The 23,200-nt window shown below is 38.5% G+C and overlaps 1 protein-coding gene across 1 annotated transcript in view; it reads left to right on the top strand.

Annotated features, from left to right (window-relative positions):
• Positions 1–18,978, top strand: part of IGF1 (insulin like growth factor 1) — a 77,972-nt gene extending 58,994 nt beyond the window's left edge. Inside the window, exons 3-4 of the mRNA XM_074940611.1 lie at positions 363–544; positions 18,382–18,978. Coding sequence (XP_074796712.1) covers positions 363–544; positions 18,382–18,441 — 242 coding nt within the window. The 3' untranslated portion in view covers positions 18,442–18,978. The remainder of the gene's footprint in view (positions 1–362; positions 545–18,381) is intronic.
• Positions 18,979–23,200: the final 4,222 nt, after the last annotated feature.

Below are 23,200 nucleotides of genomic sequence, written 5' to 3'. Positions count from 1 at the left end.
CGAATTCCACCAATTCAAAGTCAGTTTTCACCTAAATGATGATCGGTACATTGCCAAATTTAAGCTTCCTACCCTCAACCTCTTTCGCACTAAAATAGTTCCAAAAAAGCTTTTAACAACATTTTATAAGAAAAGTTATGGTTTTGCTCAAATGTTAAAAATAATAGCCCATTTTCAGGTGAATGATTCAGAGAGTTATGAGCAATGGAAGAAAGGGTCTTAGAATGGAAACATATAGGCAGCCTTAACTAAGGCTGTCACTAGTATTCCAGCTATAATAATGCAGCCTATCATAGGAGTGCTACTGACGCTTTTGCATTTTTTCCCCAACAATAAAATTCTCCCATTTCTGTTGTGTGCAGGTAAGCCAACAGGGTATGGATCCACCAGTAGACGTTTACACCACAAGGGAATAGTGGATGAATGCTGCTTCCAGAGCTGTGACCTGAGAAGGCTGGAAATGTACTGCGCTCCTATCAAGCCACCCAAATCTGCACGCTCTGTACGTGCTCAGCGCCACACTGATATGCCAAAAGCACAAAGGGTAGGAGATTTTACTCAAGCCTGGTCATGTAGCAAGTAGTATGTGTTTTACCTAATAAGGAAAAGCATCATGATTGTGAATCTTATTTAAAATATCCCCTAGGTTTCAAATATAGGTATCAAAGATTTAGTGGCACTTTTGGAAAGTAATGTCTGTCAAGGGAATGCTGATTCCTTGAATGTGGAATATTTCACCTCTAAGTTTTCTACAGAGTAAAACAGAAAGGAGCATAAACTCAGGCAAGTCAAGGGTAAAATTATAATTAGCCAGGAGAAAAAAGAATTTGAAGAGTAACTAGCAAAAGACTCAAAAACTAACAGCAAAAAGTACATCAGAAGCAGGAAGCTTGCCAAACAATCAGTGGAGCCACTGGATGATTGAGATGCTCAAGGAGCACTCAAGGAAGATAAGGCCATTGCAGAGAAGTTAAATGAATTCTTTGCATCGGTCTTCACTGAAGAGGATGTGAGGGAGATTCCCACGCCTGAGCCATTCTTTTTAGGTGACAAATCTGAAGAAAAGTCTGAGATGGAGTTGTCAGTTGGGGAGGTTTGAGAAAAAGTTGATAAATTAAGCAGTAATAAGTCACCAGGACCAGATGGTATCCACCCAATAGTTCTGAAGGAACTCAAATGTGAAATCGGAGAACTACAAAGTATGTTATGTAACCACTTAAATCAGATTCTGTACCAGATGACTGGAGGATAGCTAATGTGACACCATTTTTTTAAAAAGACTCCAGAGACAATCCTGGCAATTACAGGCCTAACTTCATTTCCAGGCAAATTGGTTGAAACTACAGTAAAGAACAGAATTAGCAGACACACAGATGAACACAGGTTGCTGGGGAAGATTCAACAAAGCTTTTCTAAAGGGAAATCATGACTCACCAATCTATTAGAATTCTTTGAGGGGGTCAGCAAATGTGGACAAGGGTGATCCAGTGGCTATAGTCTACTTGGACTTCCAGAAAGCCTTGGACAAGGTCCCTCAGCAAAGGCTCTTAAGCAAAGTAAGCTGCCACAGGATAAGAGGGAAGGACCTCTCATGGATCAGTAACTGGTTAAAAGACAGGAAACAAAGAATAGGAATAAACAGTCAGTTTTCCAAATGGAGAGCGGTAGGGTCCCCCAGAAGCTGTACTGGGACCAGTGCTGTTCAACATATTAATAAATTATCTGGAAAAAGGGATAAACAATGAGGTGGCAAAATTTGAAGATGATACAAACTTACTCAACATAGTTAAGTCCACAGCAGACTGTGAAGAGTTACAAGGGGATCTCACAAAACTGGGTGACTGGGCAACAAAATGGCAGATGAAATTCAATGTTGATAAATGCAAAGAAATGTACAATTGAAAACATAATCCCAACTATACATACAAACTGATAGGATCTAAATTAGCAATTACCAGTCAAGAAAGAGATCTTGGAGTCATTGTGGATAGTTCTCCTAAAACATCTCCTCAATGTGCAGCAGCAGTCAAAAAAGATAACAGAATGTTAGGAACCATTAGGAAAGGAATAGATAATAAAACAGAAAATATCATAATGACACTATATAAATCCATGGTATGCCCATAGCTTGCATACTTTGTGCAGGTCTGGTCACCCCATCTCAGAAAAGATATTAGAATTGAGAAGGGCAACAAACATGATAAAGGGTATGGAACAGTTTCTATATGAGGAGAGATTAAAAAGACTGGGATATTTCATCTCGGAAAAGAGACGGATATGCTAGAGAAATATAAAATTATGAATGATGTGGAAAAAGTAAATAAGGAAGTGTTATTTACTCCTTCACATAACACAAGAATCAGGGGTCAGCCAATGAAATTAATAGGCAACGTGTTTAAAGCAAACAAAAGGACATACTTCTCTACACAACACACAGTCAACCTGTGGAACTTGTTGTCAAGAGATGTTGTGAAAGTCAAAACTGTAACAGGGTTCAAAAAAGAATTAGATAAGTTCATGGAGGATAGATACATCAATGGCCATTAGCCAAGATGGTCAGGGAAGCAATTCCACGCTCTGGGTGTCCTTAGCCTCTGACTGCCAGAAGCTGGGAGTGGACAACAGGGGATGGATCACTTCATGATGGCCTGTTCTATTCATTCCCTCTGAAGCACCTGGCATTGGCCACTGTTGAAAGACAGGATACTGAGCTAGATGAACCCAGGGTCAGACTCAATATGTCCATTCTTATGTTCTTACTTTCTTATGTTACCAATTCATCACTCTCCAAATGTAATTAGATGGCTATTGTGGATCTACTGGAAGTGAGTTTATAACCTCACTCCAGATCCCACTGGACAATTATTCACATCATAAAACCATCACTACTGTTGGCAGTAGGTGCCATTTTTAATAGAGAAGCCAAACACTAAATGATCATGAACTGATCTCCTCCGAATTCTCTCACTAGCTCAGAGCAGAGGCACAATGAGGGGACATTAGGGAAGAAACTTGCACTTCAGCTGCCCATGTGTGCTGTGTCTGCTCTGTAAATTAATAGATTATTTTAGTCTCCAAAGCTGTAGTTCTGGCATTTTTCCCCAGAACCAAATTAATTTAATATTCACCACAGCTATTATATACAGGCATAAATGTTGTCCACTGATTCCTTGTTTTGGTCTTGCTCTCCATTATTATTTCACATATACATTACACTAGCACTCTGAGTCCCGCATTATTATTATTTGTGTCGCAGTTGTCCCTAGAGACTCCATCTAGGATCGGGGCCCTATTGTGCTAAGTGCTGTACATGTACGTAGTAAAAGATCTCCCTGCCCTGAGGAGCTTACAATCTAAATGACTCTAAGTAAGCTGCCATGGCCACTGTCACATCTGGACATGTCTCCACCTTGGTCTCCTGTTTGGCCTCTGAGCATCTCCCCTTTATGTGTTACTTGCCTTTTACATTGTGCAGCACATTTTCTGGGGTTAGGCCTGTCTGCCCAGGCCATTTGACTGAGTACAGTGTGCAGTGGCCTGGTGTCACAACTCTATCCTGTAGGACCCTCTCTGGAAAGTTACACGAGGGATTTTTTCTCAAAGACGGAATCCAAATTGACAGCTGAATTCATAATCATACAAAAGGTAGTGAGAAAAGGATTTAAATTAAATCAAATTAAATAAAAATTAATGGTTGTCTCAGCATATTGAGATTTATATTTTGCAAAATGTCAAGCTGATAAAGCATTTTCAGTGAAAGTTACAGAAGAGCAAAGTAGAATTTATATAGTCCTAAAAGCAAATTCTAAGGTCTGAATGTCTTGTCAGAAATGCAACATCTTACTCTTTTTTGAGAGAACGTGAGCCCTCTCCCACCTCTTCCCCAAGGCTTTGTCAGCCCTCTGAAAAAATGGCTCTGTAATACTTGCTGAGAGTCAACCACAGAGATGTACCTCCCACTACGAATGTATGAGGAGTAGAGTCTTCTCCAGGCGGAGATCAATCATAGAGCAGCAACCTATGCGGTTTCTATATGTCCCAGCACTTCAATGCACATGGCCTTGGGAAAAAAAGAAGAGAAGAACCATGGCAACTCCTTTTTGTGCTCCACACCCTTTTGATGACCTCAGGAGATGGGGAAAAAATAGTCGCACCATGGCTGAAGGGAGAGAAGATTCCCAGCAGCTCCCTACTGGTTCCCCATGACACACCTCCTCCTGAGGGCCACAAGAACAATCAGTCCCCCTCTAGACATCTCTCCTCTCCACACGAACAAAAGATGGGGCTGCCCTCATCACATTGGAACACACTTCTCCTCACAAAGGGAAGAAGGATTAGCAGAAAGGTCCTCACATCCTCGCAAAACCTAAAGTATGATCCTAAGGGAGGTAGAGCTTGGAAGAGGATACTGGAAGAAGAAAAGAGTGAGAGAAGGGGAGGGATTATTGAGAGAACCAGGAGGGGGGAAAGAGGATGATGGGAGGCAAAAGGAAAGGGAGAATGAAGCTTGGGGGAAGGAAATCCAGAAGAGAGTGGGAGATAAGCAAGGGGAAATGGGGACAAGAGAAGAAGAAAGAGAGCACTTTGGGAGAAAAAGGAGAGATGAGGGATTGATTAAGGGACCTGAGAGGAAGAGAGAGAATACATGGAAAGATGGAAAGAGAACAGAAGAAGGAGGCTGAGAGAGAACTCAAGGAAACCAAGAGAAAGGGAATCACTTACAAGAACAACAGAAAAAGTTGGAGTTCAAAAAAGGGGAGAGAAAAAAAAATCAGCTCAAGAAAGAGAAAATAAATAAGGGGAAAATGGGAGGGGAAGAGAGTTGAAAAGAGGAGGTCAGAAAAAAGATGAGAAAAGAGAGGTGAAAGAAGAACAATCTGAGAGAAAAATGAACTGAAATGTTTGCTAAATATTAAGCATGGGGAAAATCAGACTGAGGTGAAAGAGATGGAAGGAATGGAACTCAGATCTACAGCAGATGAAGGGATAAAGTAGAGGGAAAGAGGGGAAATGCAAAAAGAAAGCAAAACAAAGACAAATGGAACATTTTTAGAAGAATGCTTTATATAAAGTTTGATGAGACAAACTTTTCTCTGCCTGATGACAGCCACCAAAATTGGTGAGCTTCTTCCTCCCTGAATCCTCTATTCATCTATGTTAACTGCTGCCATGAAATGAAAATAAGCATGAGAGAATATTTTAATAGTGGATTCTCCTACAGCACATAGGCTAGAGAGTTCAAAATGCAATTAATATACTGCAGACTTTGTAAAGGAGGATGAGTTAACCAACTCAGGAACTTGTAGAAATAATGTGCATCTAGATGTTATAACTGAAAAGCAAGTTTTAAATTTATTTAAATAAAAAGGACAGTTATACTATATAATGGCTTTTATAGGTGGTGGAGTTAGTGTTTGAGAAACACCATATTTATGAACCACTTAAATTAATGTAATATGTGTTTTTATTGTTCCTTGCATGGAATAGCTTTTCCAAAACTATGGTACCTAGGGAAAATTTAATTGGAGCATGAATTCAGGCTCTTACAAATGCAAAGCCAGAATGCCAAAATAAATAGAGATGTAGGATATTTCAAAGCTCATGCAGCTTCCGGGACTTCAGTCTCTAGGGCTGTCAATACAGGACTTTTCATGAACATAAATTCACTTTGAAATAAAAAATTAATAAATACAAGCTCACAGACCTTCACATTTTATGTAGAATACAGATGAAACAACAGAAAACATGGCAAGCAATCGATTTTTGTAATAGGTACATTTTCAAATTTAATAAATTTCACAGCTTTTGCAATCAACTTTGGAAGTGTCCATTGGGGAAGGCAAGGTTAATAGACTAATGAGGTTCAGGTCTTTTCCTCTAATGCATGCCATATATGAATATATTTAGCTGATGGCTAACCCACGGAGTAGATCTGGCACTCTCATTTTAATGTATGAAGTTAATTATGTGAAATGGGAAAAAAAATTTGGGGTTGTGCACAATTTCTTTGCCTGCTTTAGAATATCCATTGCATAGTTCCTCAACACAAGCCTGCTCCAAAGCCCACTGAAGCCAATGGGAGTCTTTCCAATGACTTCAGTGGGCTTTGAAGCAGGCCCTCTGGGTCAGATCCTGAAGTTCTTGCTTATGCCCTAATCTTGCAAGCAGATCCTGTGTCTGTACAGAGCCCCACTCTCTTCAGTGGGCCTCTGTGTGGGTACCAAGATCCTCCTGTGCAGAATAGCTTGAAAGAATGGGACCTTGGGGCTGACAATCCTTATTCAAGCATATCTCCCATTGAAGTCAAAGAGGGACTTGCCTAAACAAAAACTGAGTAGGAATTTGAGGATTTGACCCCATATTTACCCACCTACATAAAGACACTGTTGAAGATTTCTTGTGTAGCTGGTGCCAACATGCTGGCCAACATAGGAGTGTACTGACCAACGCAGGAGTGTACTATTAAGCAACAAGTACTGAGGTTAGGGGAGTAACGAGACTCTGAAGTCCAGTAAAATATCTGAACGTCATTGAAAATCAAAGCCAGCATAAGCACTTTTGGGAAGGAGACTACTTTTCTTTCTGAGGAAGGGATCAACTTCTCTATCCCTGCATGTCTGAGCAAAGTCTGGCAATTCTGGACTATGCCTAAATGTTTCAATCCTTCTGTAATAGAGCTCCACAGAATGAAATTAAGTTACTAGAAGTAGGTCATCATCATCATCATAACATGACTCTAAGCCAATACAAATATAACAGTGATTATTCTTGCCCATGAAAGCAGGTGTTCTGGAGGTCTTTAGAACCCCTATAATAGCCTGCTGATAAGGTCATTGGAAAATCTTTTAAACATTCACTGTGTTATTTCAGTGACCCTAATGTGATGAGCCAATTCACAAATATAAGTAAGATTGGAATAGCATATTTATTTATGAATAAGCTATATTTCAGTCATGGCTTCCTATGATTTGATGAGTGTCTTCTGAGAAGTTTGAGTTTTTCTGTTACAGTAAAAACCATTAATAAGTCAATGAGATAAATTTTACACCCAATTACACCCATTCAGCCCCATTGACTTCAGTGGGAATTTGACCCAGTATGTTCATCAGATAGAAGGTAACAGGCTGATACTTTACATACAGGTTTTGCATAAAAAGATGTAGCATGAGAAACAACAGAAATCAAATTCAGGAGACTACCATAGTACAGCAAAAGGCAATTTGAGTTTCATAATACAGAAATAGAATAAGTCTCAATTTGATTTCCCATTATGAGAGGTTAATGCAGATTTTGAGCTTGGGGAATCTTCTGAAAATAAATATTTTCTTCTCAGAAACAGAAGTTTCACATGTGTGCTCCTTCTTCCCTGGAGGAAAAACTATGTGAGAGCCACATCTCATAGGCCTGCAGGTCCCAGAACTAAATCAATAATTTGCACTTCTACAATGCTTTTCTCCCGGAGCTCTCAAAGCACTTCACAGCTACAGTGTCAACAAATTTAAGTCTCACAATACCTCTGTGATATAGGGAGTTCCTGTTATGGAGACACTTCTACAGTTAGAAGTGAGTTGTAAAATGGAGCATAATTTTTTGTTTTGCTCTAAAACTTGACAGCCAATGAAAGTGAAATTTCACACGTGGTTAGTTTTTATTCCCTTTGAATTTTCTATGTAGTTTTTATTTGGTTTCTTTTCATAAATTTCTGACAGGAAGACTTTGAATTTGGGTTTTGGCTCATATTTTTCTTTAGCAGTCCTACTTTTCATCAATGATGGGTATCTCTTTTAAATAAATATTGTCACAACTATAGCACACTACTGACCACACACTGCAACTCTGCCCTCCTAAGAACCTCTCATCACCCCCTTTCACTGCTCTGCTAAATGGCCCTCTCCCAGCGTAGCCAACTACTACACCAAACATGCACAATTGCTAGCATTGGGGGGAAATAATCTGATAAAGTGATCGGTGCAGAAAGGTGAACTGGTGGGGCTGCAGGCCAACAATAAACTCCATATTGAGCAAGTGCAGTCTTATATGGCATCCTTCCAGCAAGATTTCAGGATATGGGTAGTTAGGGGAGATTGCAAACTACAATGACACATAGCTTCTATCGGTCCTCAGTGTGGAAACCTTGGGAAGTAACCTGTTCGCAGGCAGCCACCTGAAAGGATGCCAAAGGAACCCCTATACTCACTCGCTAACCAGGGAGTTAGATTCAGAGCCTCAAGAGTATTTAGGCACCTAACTCCCATTCATTTCAGTGGGAGTTAAGCTCAGAAATACCTTTAAGGATCTGGGCCTTAGTGCCCTACTTAACAAGAAAGATAAGGCTGTCCCCTGTCCCAAGATACTATTTTTTGGGGGTCCCAGCATACAAGGGCAGCCAACTGGAGGTTGTTGTTTTTCCTCTGGGCAGAAAGGACTATTTGTGGACAGGAAATGCTTTTTTTTTTTTTTAAATCATGAAAAATGGTTTTCTCCAATACAAAACTACAATTGTTTCTAGCGACATATCAAAAATTTTTACTTCCAAGCTCAACTGGCAAAATTCACAGGCTTTGCCAAAGGTGAGAACACTGTTGCACTTCTAATTTAAAAATGCCCTAATTCTATAATGGAATTTTCAGTCCAGCCAGCACCAAGAGTTTAAATAGTCATAGTTGAAAAAGCCAATAGCTTGTTCTAGAGTCACAGCCTGAGATAACCATTGTGGCTAGACCGAAGTATTTTGACTAGTCAGAAACTACTCAAATCTGGGCTGAAAGTTAGGTACCATTTACACAGTCTTGTGCTGAAAAGTATTCTTCCATTGAAAGTGATCTGTGAAAGAAAATCATCAGCCTTCTGTGACATTCCTCAGGATACAATCTGGACCATGAAACAGCTGTGTCCCCTTAATTGTCTACCCTGAGGTGCCTGTTACATTGCTTTGCAGTCAGAACATCCAGTACTGGCCTGCTCACACAGCCTCCAGCATGCAAATTCATTCCCAGATAAATACATGAGCTCTCTGACCAGTCACTCATGAATTAAACTACAGAGTAACACCTTAAAATTCTTAGTCCCAGCCTTGTTCCCCCAGAAATGTGCATCTTGTACTGTCCAGCACACCTCTGAACAATGTAAGCCCATAGAAAGTCTGTCATTTCATGAAAGGAAAATGATATGTGCACCAGCCTTGTTATCCCAAATGGAGCTTTCCATACACGCTAATCCAAACACACTGGTTAAAATAAAACAATAAGATAATTTCATTAACTACAGAAAGAGAGATTTTAAACATTGATGCATAAAAGTCAGGATTGGTTACAAAAGAAAATTAAAGAGTAACACACAAGCTAATATCTAACTTAACAAACTAAGTGGCCTTAAAAGCAAAGGTTTTGTCTCATCATACACTACTGTAAATTTCACAGGCTGGGTCTCCTTCCAGCCTGGGACCACTCCCCCTTTAGCTCAGTTCTTTGAGCATTGATGATGTCATGAACAGAGAGATGAGAGGAGGAAAGGTGTAGTCAGATGTTTTCCTCCCCCTTTATAACTCAATTGCTAATGCTAGAAACATCCTTGTTGAGTCATGGTGACACACAGTCCATTGCAGATGTGAGGTTTGAATTATCCATGTGATTAAATGTAAATTTCTTGTTTACATCTCTCCTTTTCCCCGGCTGGAGGATGGCCATTTAAATAGGTGATGGCCCTCTAACACCTGTCTGGGGTGCTAGTGTGTTTTTGTCTCGGAAAAACTGGTTTCAGCCTGCCTGTCTAACTCTGGAACATGTTACAGCAACATTATACTGTAGAAATTTATAACATTACATACAATGTTGATCATATATTTTACCAGGACAATAATGTTCAACAGATTACAATTTTCAAATTATACCTCAATAAGGCATACGGTGTACAAAATTTATCATAGTCTTGTAAAAGTGGTGACCATAAGAGTATAGGCCATTACACCTTCCCATAAAATAAATAAATAACTTACATTTACCATCTACAAGCTGTCTCCATTCTCCTGTAGGGTGCTCCGATCACTCTGATCTCAGCACAGTGGAAGCTGGCCTGAGCCTGAAAGAGAAATGAAATAAAAAAAGTGAAATGGTTTTAGGTGATGTAGTTGCCTTTTTTTAATATGACTTGTGAAGATATTGGTGAAGTTACTGGAATTTAATACTTTGCCTTTTGTAGGTCACTCTAGTATTATTACAAAACAAGAGCCTTGTCATGACCTATAGGTCTCCAACCTGGGCCCACAAGGTTCATGGGAGCATCCACACTCCATCCCTCCACCTAGCAGCCTGCTGGCAATAACTTACCTGAGACCAAAGAAGCCGGCTCCATCCATGAGGTCCAACTGGCAGAGTCCCAAAGCACCTGATTGGCTCACTGGCCCTGTTTAAGCCAGCAGCAGGAACAGGAAGCTGTATGAACAACTGGCCTCCATCCTGCTCTGGACTGTGTGCCTTGTGCTTCCTGCTACCTACTACCTGCTTTTCCTTCCTTTGCTCTACTGGCATTTCAACCTGGCTTGACTCCAGGCATCTGACTTGCAGTTCCTAACCTCCAGGCCCCAATATCCTGACTTGGCCTGACTGGTCCCCAATTCGTGGTTCTGATCTTCCAGTGTCCCTACCCAGTTGACTCTTGGCTCCTGTCCTGTGACTGCAGACTCTGGCTCCGACTACTAGGTCTGGCTGACCATGACCCAGCCATGACAATCCCAATCCTGCAAACATTTCACTTCAAACATAGAATTTAATTGGACTATTTCAATGTGTAAAACTAAGCATGTGTGTAAGTGTGTACAGGGTCAGGGCCAACCAAAAAATCCTCACCAACTCTAGCTTTTCATTGAACAAGCTAATCCAGTGGTGGGCAACCTGCGGCCCACACACGGCCCATCAGGGTAATCCGCTGGTGGGCTGCGGGAGAGTTTGTTTACACTGACCGTCCACAGGCACAGCCGCCCACAGCTCCCAGTGGCAATGGTTCCCCGTTCCCGGCCAATGGGAGCTGCGGGAAGCGGCACAGGCTAATCTGTAAAATCAGTGATGTAAAATGTCCCATGTCAAAAACCATTTTCCAACCTCTCTCAAGCAAGTTAGGTGTTATTAATTTTTTTCAACATATGCTGAGTTTAATTTCAGTAACACTCAAACCCACATCTTTTCCTGGGGCCTTTATGTTGTGGTGATCAACTAAATATTTATTCTAAATAAAGCACATATAAGACTGCAAACATAAAAAACAAAAATAGTCACCAGTAATTTTCCTCTATTCTTCCTTATTTGGTTGCATGTAAATTAGCAAGAACAATTATCAGTTCTACATATGTTTTTACCAGTACCAGACAGCAGCAATTTTTCCCCTTGCTATAACAGATTAGGTTCCACAGACAACTTCATTGATTCCTTAGATGACAGTTAAACTGTTAAATGATGTATGTTTTATTGCAAAGTTTTCCAAGCCACACATGAAAAATTCCAAAGTTGGGAGTGAATTACAAAAATGCCAGTGGAGCTAAACCAGATTTACACCAATGTAACTGTGAGCAGAATTTGATCCAACTGGCTGCAACTGCAATGTAAAATACACATAGGACAATTTGATGACATACTATTGCTCAATAAATTATTTCAAGATATAAATCGTGAGCTCCCAAGTACCTTTGGGAAAAGAATACTGCAATTTCATAAGAAAAGTTATATGCTCAAATATACATTGGAATTCATAGTCTCATAGAATATTAGGGTTGGAAGAGACCTCAGGAGGTCATCTAGTCCAATCCCCAGCTCAAAACAGGATGAACACAAACTAAATCATCCCAGCCAAGGCTTTGTCAAGCTGGGGCTTAAAACCCTCTAAAAAACCTCTAAATTCAATAAATTACACAGAATCTACTTTTAAACCAGTTGTATTTAAAGCAGATGTAATTATAGTAAAAATCATATGGACTTAATGGTGTCCTCTTTTGACAGGTTGGAGATTTGATGGATGTTTCAGTATCAGCCCATTTCTAGACTATGCAGCTTTTAAACTAACATGTTTAATCCATTTTTTAAAAATCAGTTTTACTCTATGTTTTTAAGATACTAGTTTTAAATGAATTTTTAGTCTTTGAATACATATCATTATATTTTTGCAGCACATACAGTCTATTTAATATTTCAAATCTAAAGTTTTATTATGTTGCATTCTGGGAAGATTGAAAAAATATTTTCAAAACATACTTTATGTGTTTAGGATCTGCAGTAATTTCATGGGTAAAATCCCGGCTCCATTGCAGTAAATAGGAATTTTGCCATTGACATCTGTGGGGCCATGATTTCACCAAATATATACAAATTCATTAAGGATGAATTTCACCCCTGTGCAGAGGGTCAGCACACAACTTATGCACCACTTATATCCCACTTAACTCCTCAAAATAGAACTTAAAGGTGACGAACAGCCTTTGTGTTGGCACTCTGTCCAGGAGTGAATTTCAACCCGAGTCTTCGAACATTCACTGAGTTTAAGGGCAGTCCCACATATGGTCACAGTTTATTGTTAATGAGATAGACCTCTGATTCAATCTGTATGGTCCAATGGAGTTTTAGGTACTGATATCCCTAAACACTGAGTATGTATTGTGACATAGCTGTCTAATTTTAATCGTACCTAAATTTATTTGGATTTAATTATTTTACTCAACTATGCTTGTCCAAAGTAGCTAAAAGTGCTTGTTCATTTGTATGTTATTGGAATACTCTGCAGGAAGATATTACCTAGATTTCTTAGCAATACAATAGGCCAGTTAACTGAAGTCTGTTTTAAAAAAAAGTGTTTATTTATCTAGCCTGAATCATTAAACGATAAGACGTTGTCTAAAATTGAAAGTCCTTGTGTGATGAAAAGTTTTTATACCTAAATCCCAGCTAAGGTGAATGTAGTTATCCATGTAAAGAAGCAAACAAATTACTACAGAGGACATAACCTAATCATATGCTAATGTGCCTAATACCAAGAAAAGAAGACATCACTATATTTTTACAATTAGCAAAGCGATGTTTTAAGTCAAAGTACACTGTACTTTGTAACACCTTTATACCAAAGTCTGAATTACACCAATTACTAAACTGGTTTTCAGGTAGAAATCTGATTTTCGGAGAACATGTATAAAATATCTAAGATTGCAGTATAAAACTGTGGGAGCAGCTCTCCATTATTTAGGCCATGAGGTAACATTGTTGCTCTCCTCAGCTTTCCTATGGAATTTAAGTTTATAGTTCTAGATCTAGTGGGCTGTACATCCTGTGTTAAGCACGTACATTTTTATTTTTCTGATTTTTTTTCTCTTCTGCCAACAAAAACTTAGTCAATTTATCCCTAAATTGAGTTTTGGGTTTTGACAGTTATTTGGAAAAATTACAGGCCAGCACTCTCAAAGGAAATTAATTTTAGTCCAGGCAAAGAGGTAGAGAGATTACCACAACAGCCTGTACATAAATCAAGGATATAGGGAGGGCTATGGCTTTTCCTACATCGAAGTGCTGTGGTTAGCACAGTAGGCACAAAAAGGCCTGTTGACTTAAGCTTAAAAGGCACCATCACCATTGTACATGTAAGGATTAGGCAGGCGATTCATCTGGTTTTTAATATGGACAGTCCTGTTTTAAATGGTTTGTCGCCTGTCCAGTACTGAGACAAAACCGGATGCAGTTTTGTCTGGTATCAGGGACTGGGGGAGAGGGGAACGCCATTTTGAAAAGTGCACTGTTCTGCCCCAGCCAGCATGCAAGGTCACACTGGTGGGGGTAGAGTACTCCCCACAAGGGTGTTCTCTGTGTGGCATGACCTTACATGCACCATGCATTCAAGGCCACACTGGCAGGGGAAGGCCCACACTGTTCCTGGAATGTCCAGTATTCTGGGAATGCATGACTGGCCAGTCTTGTAAGGATGTCACAGCCAACCTTAAGGACAAGAAAATAAAATCTTGTTTTAGACCCCATGTACTGTGCAAATTCTGGAGTTAACGGGCCAACCTTATCTCCCTGAAAGACATCAGGGCTAGAGGGGAAGACAAAGACTCACTACCAGACGATCCGCTCACCCTCTAGCAAAAGGGCCAGAGAAGGGGACAACTCATGATCTAATTCCCCCTTTCTTTTATTTTAGGGCCTTATTTTCCCTACCCCCCCATGTAGTAACATCCAGGTACAAGTAGTATAGCTGATCTTTAACAAATTCAGATATTTGTTCATCTCAGAAAGATTGTATCTCTACTTTTGGCCCTAAGTAGACTTTTCGACAACAAAAAATTGTGGAAGTTAATATTTTTATATTAAGAAAACATCATTAGAAGAGGAAAAGTGGAGACTGATTTAGTTCTTATTTCTGAATGATTAGCAGCATCTCTGGTGATTGGCAATTAACAATTCATATATATACATTCATAGGCCAAAATATGCACAATGACATGAATCCTACCACCTCTTGGACTCATGCCACACCACTGAAGTCAATGGGAAGCAGTAGGTGTAACAGAGAACAGAATTTGGGCTGTTTTCTTTAAGACTTTTCAGTCTAGTTATTTTGTCGCTGACCACATTGCCCACAAAGCTAAAAAGCTTTTCAAAATAGACTCTAGAGGGTTCGTAACTAAGATATAGTGGCTGTAAACTACAAACATTGGACTTTTTATTATTATTACCAGTAAAGCAGAGAGGTCTTTTTATGCCAATGTTAGGTTTGAATGTCCACCGTGAAAGCTTAAGAAAACCACTGCATGCTTCCTAATCCTCTTTGCCAGTTTCAGTTAAATGACCCTTTAGATCATGGAGATAGTCATTTTCCAAAGGTTGGCTGGTCTTTCTGTGAAAGAAGTCAGAGCTGAAGAAGATAAGGTCAATTTCTGTTCTCATGCCTCCGCAGCCTGATTGTCTTCATTAGAGTTGTACAGGTGTAAAGGAAGGATTGGCGCCAATGTGCACTCTCTGCTGGTTCCGTGCAGGTAAACCAGGCATTTGGCATTTTGCCATTGAAAGCATGGCTAATTCGCTTTGTCGGTTAAAAATTGCCTGTAGTCCTTATCTCTGTCTGTTATGGCAACTAAGGAGAGGTCTATCCCAGAACCCAGCATCTGAACAAGACCATAGCTAGTGCTCTCTGTATTTAATAATTGCTAACAGATTCTCAAATACTTGAAAAAGAAAAAAGCCATTTAAAAAAATATATATTTCCAGATTTTAATGTCAGCATAAGTGACCAAGTGCCTCATTCAAAGCCTATTAAAATCATTGGAAAGGCTTCTGTTGACTTTCAAAGCACTTTGGATCAGGACTATACTAGGGTCTTTATTTTTCTTCACATTGTTCATTTTTGGATGTTTTGGGGATAATTTGTTGTATTATTTGTTCTGTTTAAGAATTTCATTCTTATACATCAGAGTGTTCCAAGATCCATAAAAAAATGATAAAGAATGGCACTCTGGGCTGGATGATCAGCCCCAGTTTATTTTATATAATGTTGTATTTCATGAGTACCGATTTCTCATCAAGAATACGGTGAATTAGATTCCATCTGTTTGTTATCTATTCAGCGAGATGCGGAAATGCAAGGGGGCTTTTTAGCTGAATTTGGGACAGAACAACCTAGGCTTTTGGAGATCAATTAAAGTGGGGGCACACATTGCATGACTCCGCATAACGTAATTGGGATAGGTCATGCACTGTTGAGAAAACCCTGCATGATCGAATTAAAACCAACATGTGTGAACCAGCAGACGCGAGCTAGACCAAGCTCCCCGCATACTTTTACTCTATTGCTGTCATTGTCTGCATGAAGAGGCCAGATGTGAGACCTTGGGAGATGATCCAAACACTAACCAGACATTCCAGTTAGTTTTGAATGGTCTCAGCTGTTCATGTTAGTAGGAAATGTGCTACTTGGGGCAGAGTCCTTTTTTTTTTTTGGCGTGCACTGCGGCTGCCACCGCCACCAGTGCCTCCTCTGTCTAGCAGCAGGGATGAAAATGCTGAGGCCATGACCAGAACAGAGGAGCAACTCCACCTTTTCTCAGATTCAAACCTAATTCCATGTGCTATGACAGGATAATAAGCAATGTCTCATTTGGCCATATCTCAGTACTGAAACATGATTTTACCCCGGCCCATCAGAATCTATGTTTTGCTTTGATGACTAAGCTACCATAAATTCAAAGTACAACAATAGTGGAGAAGATATATCTGCTCATTAGGAAACTGCATGGTTCATTATCAGTCTAATAGTTTCTGGAAGCCATTTCCTCTACCATGCAATACGGCTGTAGATCAAGAACAGTCATTTGTGCTGCTTTCTAGTTTATAGATAATATACTTGGATAATTTTTGGAATACTTGACTTAAGGAAAAAATTGTGTGAAATAACTTGTCCCTTCCCCATCTCTTAGTAAATTCTTCTTAGAGGCGGTACACATCCTGGACCAACAATGATCATGCTGGTATTTTAAGCCATTGCCATAGCAGAAGTTGTAAGGCTGAAGATGCAAATAATTTATCCTTTCCCCATTTGTTGTTGTCATCAGGGTGGATTAGGGAAGGATCCTTGGTATCTTTAAGATATGGGGCCAGCAGCATAAATGCAACATGAGTCAGTGAAAACCAAAGGGTTCATCTGGGGTAAGTGTATGTGAGGAGAAGTCATCTGGGAAAAATTAGAGACAGGTAGGGAAAGTTATTTTGCCAAGCCTGGGAGAGGCAAATCAAGTATAGCACATTGGGCCAGCTTACCTTTATTATATTCACACTTTTGCATTATATTCTTCTTTTATTATATTCAGCAGTAATGCAAGGAACCTACAGGCCTGTATCCTGAAAAACATTAGCTTCTGCAAGTTATCATAAGGCCTGAAGCCGTTGAACTTTGAACAGATAAACTTTGAACAGATATACAGCCCAACGGAAAACCTCAAGTATTGGGGAGCTGAAAATAGAATGTTTAAGAGGAATTTCCAACCACAGAAACATGAGTCCAATCAAAAGAATGTCATAGCAATGACTTGACATACATAACAGGTACATGAGCTACATCAGCAGACACCGAACCACAAGAGGGCCATGGTAATGAATTGATGTATATTATAATAAGTTGAGATAACTGATACACCACCCGATAGGAGAAGAAAACTGCATCATTAGTAAAGTGAGGATATACAAATAAGAAAAAGGGGGGAAATCCCTACTAAACAAACATCAGACATAGTGGCATCAGTACAACATATTATAAAAGGGGCATCCCAGCCTATGGACAGTAGGAGAAGAGATGTAATCTTTGGGAGTTGCCAGAATGATAGCCACTGATGATGAGGAAGAAGGTGATGGTGATGAGAAAGATGATGGCTAACATTTCAGGTTGTTCTACAAGGGATGGTGTGAGTATATGGATGTGCAGATATACATTCTGTAGCATTGCTATGTACCTTACTGAGTTGGGGTGTTTGTGACTGTGCTAAATGTATTAATAAACTATTTGTAAATATAGAGGAGTTCCTATAGTGTGAGTGTTGCAGCTGTGTACATTGGGGTTCCCAACTATATAATAATTTGAATAATACTGGGCCTGATCTTGGGACAAGAACCTATCAACCCTCAGTGTTAAATGGTCATTCTTAAGTAATCAATATAATCAATCCATAATCTATAGATCAGGCTCCACAAGGAAGCTGCAAATGAGACCTGAAGTTATAGTGGATCCAGATCATATTTAAATGTACCTACCCATGTGTTCAAGGTATATGAGGCAACTATTTATTAGTGACATTAAGAAGTAATATCTGGTAAAGGGGAGTTGGTATTTAATTGAACTAATCATTGGAGTATCCCTTGATTGCTAACACTGTTGAAAGGTACAGGAGTATTGGAGCAGGATTACAGATCAAATCAGATAAATAACTGGATGTAATTTTCTTTCTGCTGATGCCAGGAGCACTGGGAGTTCTGGGTGCAAAGGAACTGCAGGACCCAGTGCTGTATGTTTTGGTGTTAGAACTTTAATACCACCCACACTTAGGATATCTGCATCTTCATATCTGTATTGGTGGACAGAAAACATGTCTGGAAACCATCAGCCTTTGAGTATGCACTACTGCACAGGCTCTAGGGAGTTACATCTTCCAGTTGTTTTACAAACCTTCATTAATTGCCACAAACATCTACAAGGTAGATTTTGCATGATTGACTTGCCCAAGGCCGCAGACAGCATCACTGTCAGAACCAGGGATATGAATGGAGGAGTTCATGATTCCTAATCCTAATTCCACCCACCCAAGTTATTCATATAACCATATCTCAGATTAAAAACTCATTAAAATATATTTTTTTAAACTTTCAGGAAGTGCATTTGAAGAATACAAGTAGAGGGAACACAGGAAACAGGAACTACAGAATGTAAGAAAATGCCATCCACAAGAATGAAGAATGAATGTGCCATCTGCAGGACACTTCACTGTAAATAAATTATTTGTTAAACATTGGAAGACTTAAAAACTATAGTTTAATAAGCTTGATGAAATCTCAACCAGTGGGCATTCTCCCAATAAACAATGCAAGTAAACATTCCAACATCAAGTCTTTAGAGAGCAGAATGTTATAAACCAACCCAGTGCTAAAAATGTTCTGAGGTTGGTACAATGCTGCTTGAGTATTAACCTGTTATAAATGTCCTGCACGAAAACTCTTAAAATCCTGTGCCCCTCAAAAGCCTGCAAATTTATGGGCCTTTGATGGATCCAATTGCACTAAATTAACCTATGAACCCTGGCCGCTGGAGTCATTCATCAGCCTTGGCGTAGAGTTGGGGGTTTGTTTTGTTTGGTCTTTTTTTTTTTTTTTGCACTTCTATACAAGAACAGGCTGTTTGTTTTACAGTGTCTGATAACTTTGTTTGTCTACCCCTTTCATATTTGCACAGTCTGATATTCCCAGTAGCAGCAGCAGTAAAGTAACACAACTTTTAGACATCCATTTATTCCATCTGTGGCATTTTGACAGCATATGGGTTAAATACATTTAAGACAAAGCTTTATTTTTCCACATCTTGCTAACATGCAAGTAGTTGCAACTTGTGAGGCAAATGATTGTTAGAAGCAGTTAAAGCATATGTAGGCTATTAGACCATCAATGATTGTTTCAGGTAACAAATTGTTTTGCAATGGTATAAATAACTTTTTTTCCTCCATATAATGCAATATGTAAAATTTAGCATATCAATAATACACATATATCAAACAGTATGTAAAATTCTCTTTTATAGTACAATGGTGCTATTTTGTAATCTGTTATATGAAAGGGTCTGGCCAAAACTGTAAAAGGTAAAAGTAAAGATAGAAAACTAAGCCAAAGATGAAATAAAAGAAATTAGGTCAAAAACACACAAGTATATTTTTTTAAAAGACTCAGTGCTTTAGATTCTTCTTTCAAAATTGTTTCTCACCTTCAAAAGAAAATAACGATGTGAAGTTCTAGTAGTTTCCTTTTTGAGATTTGGATTCTAGTATTTATAGTAACACACGAATACAGTTACAGTAATTCTGAACACAGACATATACACATAGGCCCACTGAAGTAAATAGAAAAACTTCAACAGTCTTCAATAGGTAGGATCAGGCCCTAAATCCTTAAGAAACATTAGCATTCTGCTCTTATAACGGGGGTTAATCATACTCTTATTTCTTCCCACATCCCTATGTGACTAAATCGAGTGTTAATTACACTGCAGCATCCCTTTGTCAATCAGAAAAGCTAACCTGATCATCAGGTACAAACAACAGAAGAAACAATCTGCAAGGAGGAGTGGACAGAGCAGTTCTTTAGACTGTAACTTTGTACCGTTTATACACCCAGATACCCTGGTGATGGAGGAATAAGACTGTATGTTTCTAATCGCTGCCATTTCACAGAACCTTCACATGTTACTCTCTGATTCAAGGCTAAAACAGCTCTGAAACAAAGGGTGATGTGGAACCAACACTGTTGCAGAGGGAGCACCAGAATGACCTACTATGGGGAGGAGCACACACAACGCTACACCCCTTCAAGATGTGCAACATAGCTCTGCTCTCTGCATCTGGAAAGCTTTGCGCTCTCCACCCCTTAGTAAATTTTAAAGTGTTAAATTTAAATTACTAAATTTCAGGAAATATCCTGACCTTCTAAAATTTGATACAAAATAAGACTTAATTACTACATAGACTTTCACTGAAGTTTAAAAGAAAAGAGAGAGTTAAACCTGACTGTTGACTAACAAGCAGTGCAAAAAGGGCTCAATCTTTTACATATTGAAATCAATATGTTTTTTGCTATTTACTTCAATGGTCGCAAGATTTGAGCCCACATTCAATCGTAATTAGCACTAACCATTAACCGTTTTGAAAGGATAGCGCAAATAAATTCTCTGCACAGCTGGAAAATTGTACATATAGAGTGAAATTCACACCTGTGAGGAGGGCCTGAACAAGGCTTATTATTATTATTTACATTATGGCATAAATAGGAACCACGATCAGAGAACAGAGTCATATTGTACGGTACTAGCTCACAAATGTAATAAAAAAGATGGTCCCTGCCCAAGAGAACACGCAGCCTAGGTGTGTCTGTAAGGCTTGTGGTCCATAGGCTTTGTATGGGCCTTAGGCAGGAGTGAATTTCATCCATAAGCAGTAGCCATGTTCAGATTGCCCTTTCTGTTGATGGTTGGCATGTATGAATGCATGCATGAAGCCTCTGGTATGCCAAGTACAATGGCTCAATGACCCTTGGTTTCAACAAGCAAAAGCATTACAACTCAAGTTCAGAAAAGAACATGTAGCAATTTGCGTTACCTTTTACCGATTTGGCCAACAATGCTGAAGTGGTGCTATTGTTTTGTTTAAGAAAGTACTTGACTAAAATATAAAAGAAAGCATATAAATATTTTTTTTAAAGTATGAAAATGACAATTATATAGATAAGCTTATTGAAATAGAAATGTCTAGCCATAACTTTTCAATTTTTTAATCACAAAAAAGTCATGAAGAAATCTGCTAAATTATAGGGATTGGGCCAGGGTAAGGGCTTTCAAGCACAATACAATTATCAACATTTTATTCCAAGTGGGTATTACAGATGGAGGAAAGCATTTAAAGTCATGAGACCATGAGTCTGATTCAAAGCCCACTGAAGTCAATGGAAGGTCCCATATCATTGAAATCAGTGGTGGGTTCTGCTTATAGGCAGTGACACGATATAGTCCAGGTTCTAATTCAGGGGAATGATTAATCTGGAACTCCCTATTTCTCCTGCCTAGCCCTCCATCCCTCACTATTATCCTCAAGCCATACAACAAGGTTTTTGCTTGTACAGAAAGTAATGCAAAGTATGTCTCTGATCATGATGGGAAATGAAGAAAAAGCATGCCAATGAAAAACAGGTTATCTTCTAATACTAAGCAATTCTGAGTTGTGAGAAAGAGTTGAAAGATATGGCTAATAGTCTGTGAATTTTTTTTTAACTTTATATGGTCACTATGGACAACTTAATGTGCAAAAAAATGACAGTTCATTGTTTTATTATTTTTTGAATGAGAGTTAGTAAGTTAAACCCAAATAGAGATTCTTTGAACCTATAGGCTAGAATACTTATGTTCTGATGAAGTTATAATCCATCTATTTAAAATTATTTTAAAGTTATTTTTAGACTGAAAAGGAATTGTGATAATTTATTTGGGACTCAACCTATACAGCTGGTTACTCTTTTAGGAACACTTCTTCAATTCAAACAAATCTTAAAGATGCCAAAGTTTCATTCAAACAGACTTTTCCATTGTTATTTTTTCAAATGGCAAATCTAGCTAAAATGCCTTTGCATCACTGTTTTGTTTTTTTAAAGGATTTTTTTCACAAATTGACAAAAAGTCTAAATCTGCCTTGGCAAGACTCTTCACAAATTATCCATTTTACCAATGGAAATAGCATAAAGTAAAGCAAATGGATCAAAGTTCTGTCTTGAAAGAGAAAAAATCATAAATGCAATTTTTTGTTCATTTTAATCCTACACTACACGTTTTGCTTGTCACAGCATTGTAATATTTTACAGGATGATCAATGTCCAACCCAATACCCGATATATACACATCTTTTGTTTGATTTTTACATGAAGGAAGTTATAATATCTGAAACTTGATTACATATAGTACAGTATAGATATCAGTCTGACAGAGACAAAAACAAGGACCTCCCTAATGCTTACATTACATTAGGAAGTCTCATACTGGTTGCATAAAGGGTGTATATTGTGCTTTTTAAAAAAATCTGCAGTGAAATTTGACCTATAACATATTAAATTTTTCTTCTCTGCTTCTTTCACATTTTCTCATGAATTTCTTCCAAGTTTCTTCCAACTTCAGGACAAGATTTTAAAATATCAGTGGCTAAAGATAGATCCAACATCCATATTTAGGCCTCTAAATAGATGGCCAGATTTGCAAAAATGTTGTGAATTTACAGACTCTATTGAAAAAAAATCAGGAAAACCTATTTTGGTGCCTAAGTATGGATTTAAGACCCTAACTTTAGACACCCAATTTAAAAAATATTGGCCTAAGTATTCTTTCATTTCATCCTTCATTACATACCTTTTTTACAAAAATGGTTACGGTCTCCTTTTTGACATAGGAACAAAGGGTGTTATAAACTGGGGAGAGTTTGGATCTCGGTCATTTATTGTCATCTGAATTATGCCTATGTCAACTAAATAAGCTTTATAAATGAACTTAATAGTTCTCTAAGACTTCAGACCTTCCAGTCACACAGACAAATACTGAAAAAGTGGAAAGGACTTTTTTTTTTTTTAAAACCAATTTCTAATCTATGTCTATTCTTTAATCTGATTTTGTTTGCCAATTTGGCTCATACATTTCATGATAATCACTAATATGATATTTCCGCTGCTACCCACTCTTTCCCTGAAGCATACACTAAACATACTTGTAAAAATCTGCATCTATGTAAAACCTCTACATTGCATTTGATTGAAAGCTTTTTCTAACAAATACACAGCAACAATCCAGTTAAGAAAGAGATTCATGCGATTTCACACTTTGCTTTGGTTAAGAATAGTTGATAAAATACAATAAAACTCAGTGTCTTTTATTCTAATTCAATAATACAATCTTA

This window comes from Natator depressus, chromosome 1 (genome assembly GCF_965152275.1).
Source record: "Natator depressus isolate rNatDep1 chromosome 1, rNatDep2.hap1, whole genome shotgun sequence".
Classification (NCBI taxonomy): Eukaryota; Metazoa; Chordata; order Testudines; family Cheloniidae; genus Natator; species Natator depressus.
Note: the sequence above shows the minus strand (reverse complement) of the source record. Positions and strands in the feature narration are given on the sequence as shown.